Genomic DNA, 6955 nt, shown 5'->3' with positions numbered 1-6955 from the left:
TTTTTGAGACAAGGTCTGTCTCTGTGTTGTGGGCTGGAGTGCTTACTGCAACCTCAGCCTCCCAGGTTGTAAGTGACCCTCCTACTTCAGCCTCCCAACTATCTGGGACTACAGGCGTGCACCACCACACCAGGCTAATTTTTCTATTTTTGGTAGAGACAGGTTTTGCTGTGCTGCCCAGGCTGGTCTCAAACTCCTGGATGCAAGCACCTGCCATGGCCTCCCAAAGTGCTGGGATTACAGGTCTGTGCCTCTGTGCCCAGCTGGCCAGTCTAGAGTTATTTGATTGTGAGGAAACAGAGGACAGAATGTACCTCTGTCCAAAGTAGGATGCATATTTTATATCTGTGTCTCAACTCAGTAAACACAGCATATATAATTGAAACGAAAGTTTCACAAAACAGTATTTATCATATTACGTGCCATGTACTATATATTATTACTGTCTGTTTCCTATTAAAACATAAGCACCATAAAGGTAAGGGCATTTCCCAGTTTTTGTTGACTTGTGTACTCCTAGAACCTAGAACAGTGTTTGGCACCCAGCACACAAGTATTTTTTTGTATTAAGTGACACACACAAGTATTCTGTGTTAAGTGAAAGAATGAATGAATGACTAATTGTAACTATCATGACACAATGGTGTTAAGCTCTTCAAAGTGTTTTTCTTATTTATTCAGCAGGTAGAAATGTGTTGTTGTTATTATTATTATTGAGACAGAGTTTTGCCCTTTCATCCAGAGGGAAGTGAAACAGTGCAATCTTGGTTGACTGCAATCTCCACCTCCCAGGTTCAGGCGATTCTCCTGCTTCAGCTTCCCGAGTAGCTGGGATTACAGTTGTGCACCACCATACCTGGCTAAGTTTTGCATTTTTAGTAGAGACAGGGTTCCACGTTGGCCAGGTTGATCTTGAACTCCTGACCTCAGGTGATCCGCCCACCTCGGCCTCCCAAAATGCTAGGATTACAGGCGTGAACCACTGCGCCTAGACCAGTAGAAATTATTTACATGATTGTCATTGTTGTGTATCTGAGATATACAGTATGCAGCAGAGAGACCATTTCTAGTCCTTCGGTTTCGGAGAAGTAAAACCGAAGCAGTAGTTATGTTGTGCTGTTCATCCTGGTGGTGACAGGGGTGGGGTGGGGTGGATTTCTTTTTCTAAGGAGGATCCACAGAGGAAAATACGGTCTGAAGGTAGGAAACATTCACACTTCAACTATAACAGGAAATATCCTCTTCATAGGGCGTAGGCCATAAATGACTTAGCAACTTAACTTCATCCTCTCCATTTACATTGAGCATACCCAAAGTAACCAATGGAAGAATCCTCTAGGGATTATTTAAGCTCCCTCAAATTCTGTAATGGTCCTTTGAGCTCCTATGCTCTCCCGCTCCCACACTGTGGAGTGTACTTTCATTTTCAATAAATCCCTTCATTCATTCTTTGCTTTGTGCATTTTGTCCAATTCTTTGTTCAAGATGCCAAAAGCCTGGACACCTTCTACCAGTAACAGGATGACAGGCAAAAAGTCTTATCAAGATGCTCATGAAGAGTCTTGGAGTCCAAGCTTAGCCTGGTTTGGAAAGCAGCAAAGGAAGAAAAACGCAAGACATTTCTTGAACAATCTTCTGATGCAACTGTGTTTACAGGTTTCATGCCAGCGCCCAGGGGGAGCTTTTGGAAAGAGACTCCCACAATCTCTGTGTGCTACCAGCGCCTGGGCTTCAGGGAAGCGCGCTGGAGCTGGAGGCTCAGGTCAGAACCGCCCGAGCTCTGGCGGAGGCGGACTTCGGTGGAAGGCGAGAGCTGAGAACTCTCGCCCCCTCCACTGGGCAGCGGCCGGGTGGCACGCCCACACCGCGCCTTCCGGTTGGCCCCTGCGGCTACAGGTGAGACACAGCTGAGCGTCAAAGCCACATCCTGTGGCGCTGACGCCCGGGCTCCGCGCTTTGCGCTCCTCGCGGCCGTGAGCTGGAGTAGGAGGCTGGAGGGCCGGGAGCAAGGACGCTCCCCGCACGGGGGCGCTGTCACCTGCCGGTGGGAGGAGCCACAGAGGGACCTGGCTCTTCGCTGCTCTGAAGCGCCGGAGTCGGGAGAACGCATCCAGACATGAAGAGCGCCAAAGGTATTGAGAACTTGGCTTTCGTCCCCTCCAGCCCAGACATCCTGCGCCGCTCGTCTGCGTCGCCCTCCCAGATGGAGGTCTCTGCCTTCTCCTCCGACCACCAGAGAGAGTATTCGCAGCCACAGGAGCTTCAGAAGCCCCAGGGGCCCCAGAAGTCACTGGAGCCACCTCTGCCTTCAGCCCCTCCCAGTGTCTGCGAAGAGCAGCCCCGGTCACTGTCGCTGTCCGAGTTTGAGGAGGGGCCTTGCGGGTGGAGGTGCCTGCACCCCCAGTGTCTCCAGCGCTGCAACACGCCTCAAGGCTTTCTGCTTCACTACTGCCTCTTGGCCGTCACGCAAGGTAAAGTCTAGCGCCCACTCGAGGGGGCGTTGGTCCAGGGGAAAGCTAGGTGGGCACGGCGAGTCGGCCGGGGGAGACTGCAGGTGCGCGGGGTCCGCGGGGCGGTGGACGCGCCCTGCAAGGTGGCACCGGGTTTGGAACTTGCTTGCGTTCTCACCAACGTCAACCTACCGGCTCCAGCCAGCCTTCCACAGTTCAGCTTCTCCTTTATCGCTACAGTTCAAACTTGGTATACAAGACTTTTTCTCTTTTGTGTGTTATCTGTTTAGCGGATTCAGTACCTCCAGGGAAGATTACAATAACCTTCCTCTGGGGAAGGTGTACCCTGGGGGAGTTTATTTTACATAGACAACAATTTACCAAGTCCCTCTTTAAAGGGATTTTACTTTTACATTTGTTTCGTTGCTTCAGGGGAAGGAGTAATACATATGCAGGTGAGAGTGGTATGCCATGCAAAGGAGAAAGCTATGCAAAATCTAGTGTATAAATTAGATACAGACATTCATCTTTTGTCAGTGTATTATTTAGTTTGAGAGTATGTGGGCACCAGAGCAGCCCACTGAGTAAATGAGCCAAGGCTCCCAACGTTGTTGTAGGGGAGCCTTAATCTTCATTGTGTTACGATAGTTATCCGGTATGTTTTGGTCTAGGATCTCTTTTAGGTTCTCTTGGGAGTTACAGATTAAGTTCAGATTTATACCCTCAGGGCTTTGCAATCTACGCTGAGTTTGGAGGAGTTATATCCTGGAGAGAGAAAGCTCCCTTGAAAGAAAGCACAGAGGAGATTAAAGCTGCTATGATGTGTTTAAGATAGAGGTTGAAAGAAAATAGGAAGTAGTCCTGAAGTGACTTTGACCGGCCGAAGCTTAGTTGAATTGGCAAGTAGGTATTTCTTGGTCACTTGAATCATAGTCTGAGAATATTTTCTGTATAATCAGTCAACGATTAATTGGAAGAAATACAACCTTAGAAATATTTTTTAGGGGTCTGGAAATAGGTCATTTTTTAAGTTAAAAGAAAACTAAGTAAAAGCATAAGTATACTTCTTGTTCTTTCTTCCTCTTCAAGGAACCCAGGGCCCCTTGCTTTGCACGTTAGATGCTAAGTAACCATTTGTTGATTGCAAGTCAGCTGCAGCTTTTCTACTGAAGGTAGATTTCTGTTGAATGCTTCCCTGTCCACTTTTCTTGTCCCCACCAAAGTTCCCCTCCATTAATGTCTTGATCATAATTTTCCGAAATTGGTGATTGTGAAGCATCTCAGTGTCAAAGGAATGCAAAGGTAAAAAAGTTGGACACAAGTAAAAAAAAAAAAGTCTTATCTTTTGTGTTGTCTTAAAATTCCTCTGAAATTTAGATATTATTCCAGAATACATAATTTTATATTTAATATAAAATATTGCTTAAAATTGTTGTCAAATATAATTGTCACTTCTAGAAAATTGTGTCACGTTTCGTCTGGAGCAGCATCTACCCAGAGGTTCGAAATTTAAGAAGCTTAATCAGAGATAAAAGTGACCAACTAGGCCGGGCGTGGTGGCAGACTCCTGTAATCCCAGCACTTTGGGAGGCCAAAGCCGGCAGATTGCCCGAGGTCAGGAGTTTCAGACCAGTCTGGCCAACAGGGCGAAACTCCGTCTCTACTAAAAATGCAAAAATTAGCTGGGCGTGGTGGCACATGCCTGTAATCCCGGCTACTTCTGGGGCTGAGGTAGGAGAATCTCTTGAACCCGGGAGGTGGAGGTTACAGTGAGCCCAGATCGTGCCATTGCACTCCAGCCCCGACAACGAGAGCGAAACTCCGTCTCAAACAAAAAACAAAACAAAACAAAACAAAACAAAACAAAACAAAACAAAACAAATACCGCGCACATGTAGTTCCAGCTACTTAGGAGGCTGAAGTATCAGAATGATTCAAACCCGGGAGGTAGAGATTGCACTGAGCTGAGATGGCGCCACTGCATTCCAACCTGGGTGACAGGGCGAAACAAGGTCTAAAATAAAATAAAATAAAATAATAATAATAAAAAGGGTGACCCAGTAGATTATTAGTTTACATTTCAGCTGAAGTTTGAATGACTGAAAACTTTATTGCCACGTTTCTCAGACATGATCCTTAAGAAGGTCATTTCCATGGTATATTTAAATAAACGTTTAATTGGAAAGAAAAGCAAAATTTGTCAAATGAATTTGTTTAACTCAGCATTTCTCAAAGACAAACAGGAGATCTCTCATATTTAATTTTCTAATGCACTTCCTATTGCCATTCATTTACAATAGAGAGATGTAATATTCAGTGTTTCTTGATTTTTTTGTTTTGTTTTGTTTTAAGTAGTGTTCTTGGGAGCTGTATAGCATAGAATCCACTTTAAAAGTCATTGGATTAATGTGCTACACTTCCAGAGGAGGTTACAAATTTTTTTTCAAAGAGAAGTTTTACCATAAAAACGCTTTCTAATAACTATTTTTAAATCAGTATGGTAGGTGTTAGGAAAGTTGATTTTATTGAGTGGGGAACATTTCGTATGATTAGATAACATAAAAATGTCATTCCCAGGTACGTTAGGCACATTATTTTGAAATCCCAGGAATTGTAAATTGGCTTTTTAGTCTTATTAAGCTGATATAAAAGTAAAAATTATGTTAGGAGTTTTGAAACTTGTTAAACTTGTTGGATTTATTTTATTTTATTTTTTGAAATATATTTTCAGCTATGGTCTTGATAAATCAAAATTTAAAGAGATTTGTGGAGATCGTGACTTGTATGTGTATACTCATTATGTTATTGAATGAAAACAATTTATCATACCTAAATAAAAGGAGTATCTAGTTAATTCAATCAGATGTTTTTTACTTTCAATTTATAGTAATGTTTAAACTCCTGTAAGTTTAATCTGTACTGTTAATGAATAAAAGCAGTTTATTATACCTAAGTAAAGGAATCCCTGGTTAATACAATCAGAGTTTTTGAATTTTCAATTTATATTAATGTTTAAACCTTTGTAAGTTTAATTTGTATCTGGGCAGGACATTTTTAATTAAGTCAAAATTTTCAGATTTTCAGTCTTACCTTGTTACATTCTATTCCATCACTATAGTTATAATATGTTTCTTTTACTTTGCATATGATTTAGAATGCAAGTGGTTGAAAGACTTATGTTTACTTTTGCTCTAAAATCTTTCACATGGTAACTTTAATATCTTTAAGAATGTTAGAAAGAAAGTAGGGGTTTGCTCAATTTCTCCTTCCTAAGACTAAATCAAGCTTATCTCTTTTTGGGGGGATAGGGGAAAGGAGGGAGAAGATAAAGTAACAGTCAAAGTTATCTCTTGTCATAGATAAGTATGTTTAAGGATTGAGTAATTTGGGAAGCAATTGAGCCTAACAGTAATGGCCTACGCGGTCTCTTGTGTCTTTTGTAGTCTTCTGATTGAGGTCCATGGGAGTATGACTTATTAATACCTGGAAACTCTAGCAAAATGGCTTCATGGGACTTTACCAGTCTGACTTTGTCATTTAAGGAAAAATGAATAAAGGCTAGTTAACTATAATTTAGTATGTAGCAAGCATGAGTTTTGTTGGACACCTGAAAATTCACAAGTGTTCAATTTAAAAAGCAAACTGATTTTTAGGGAAATATCAGCAAACTGATTTTTAGGTTGCCTAACTGAAACTTTGAGGCTTTAAATACTGGTACATTTTTAAAAAACCAAAAGAAGCGAATAACCAAACTCTACTCCCTTGTGTTAATAATCTTAAATCATATGGTAAAATTTTAATGATGTGCATACATTTTTTCTCTTTTTTAGGCATGGTAGTTAATGGCCTCGTAAATATTAGCATTTCCACTATTGAGAAGCGTTATGAAATGAAGAGTTCCCTGACTGGCCTAATTTCATCGAGCTACGATATTTCATTCTGTTTGTTGTCCTTATTTGTATCATTCTTTGGTGAAAGAGGACACAAGCCGAGATGGCTTGCATTTGCAGCCTTTATGATAGGACTGGGAGCACTTGTATTCTCATTACCACAGTTTTTCAGTGGAGAATATCAACTGGGGTCTCTTTTTGAAGGTAAGCTTCTGTTTGTGTTTATGCTTGTTTTAATCTAAAGATGTGGATAAAAAACTAGGTCATTAACTTTATATTGCAATTCACTTATACAGTATGGTAAGGGTTTACATCTCTCTCACTGCTCACTGCTTTGTTCATTGTGTGAACCGTGTGAGATAGGAGATTAGACAGACTGTACATTATTCATTGTTTCAGAGGTTCTCCAAGTTTTTAAGCCTCTGGTTCTTATTCCCCATGTTATACACGGTCCTCCTCAAAAAGAGATGACTTGTTTTCCTTTGCAGGTTGGGACCTCATTGGAATTCTGAGATCTTTAGTTTTCCCCTTTGTACTTTATTTATTTATTTATTTATTTATTTAATTTATTTATTTTGTAGAAAGTGGTTTATTTAGAGAGAGACAGAGAAAAAA

At 41.5% G+C, this 6955-nt stretch overlaps 1 protein-coding gene across 1 annotated transcript in view; it reads left to right on the top strand.

Annotated features, from left to right (window-relative positions):
- The first annotated feature begins 1694 nt into the window (after window positions 1-1694).
- The window catches only part of SLCO4C1 (solute carrier organic anion transporter family member 4C1), a 65132-nt gene continuing 59871 nt past the window's right edge, over window positions 1695-6955 (top strand). Inside the window, exons 1-2 of the mRNA XM_017509162.2 lie at window positions 1695-2471; window positions 6281-6544. Of these exons, the coding sequence (XP_017364651.1) occupies window positions 2117-2471; window positions 6281-6544 (619 nt within the window). The 5' untranslated portion in view covers window positions 1695-2116. The remainder of the gene's footprint in view (window positions 2472-6280; window positions 6545-6955) is intronic.

This window comes from Cebus imitator, unplaced genomic scaffold (assembly GCF_001604975.1).
Source record: "Cebus imitator isolate Cc_AM_T3 unplaced genomic scaffold, Cebus_imitator-1.0 Scaffold408, whole genome shotgun sequence".
NCBI classification, from domain to species: Eukaryota; Metazoa; Chordata; class Mammalia; order Primates; family Cebidae; genus Cebus; species Cebus imitator.
The sequence above is the reverse complement of the archived record's forward strand: the minus strand, read 5'-3'. Positions and strand labels throughout refer to the sequence as shown.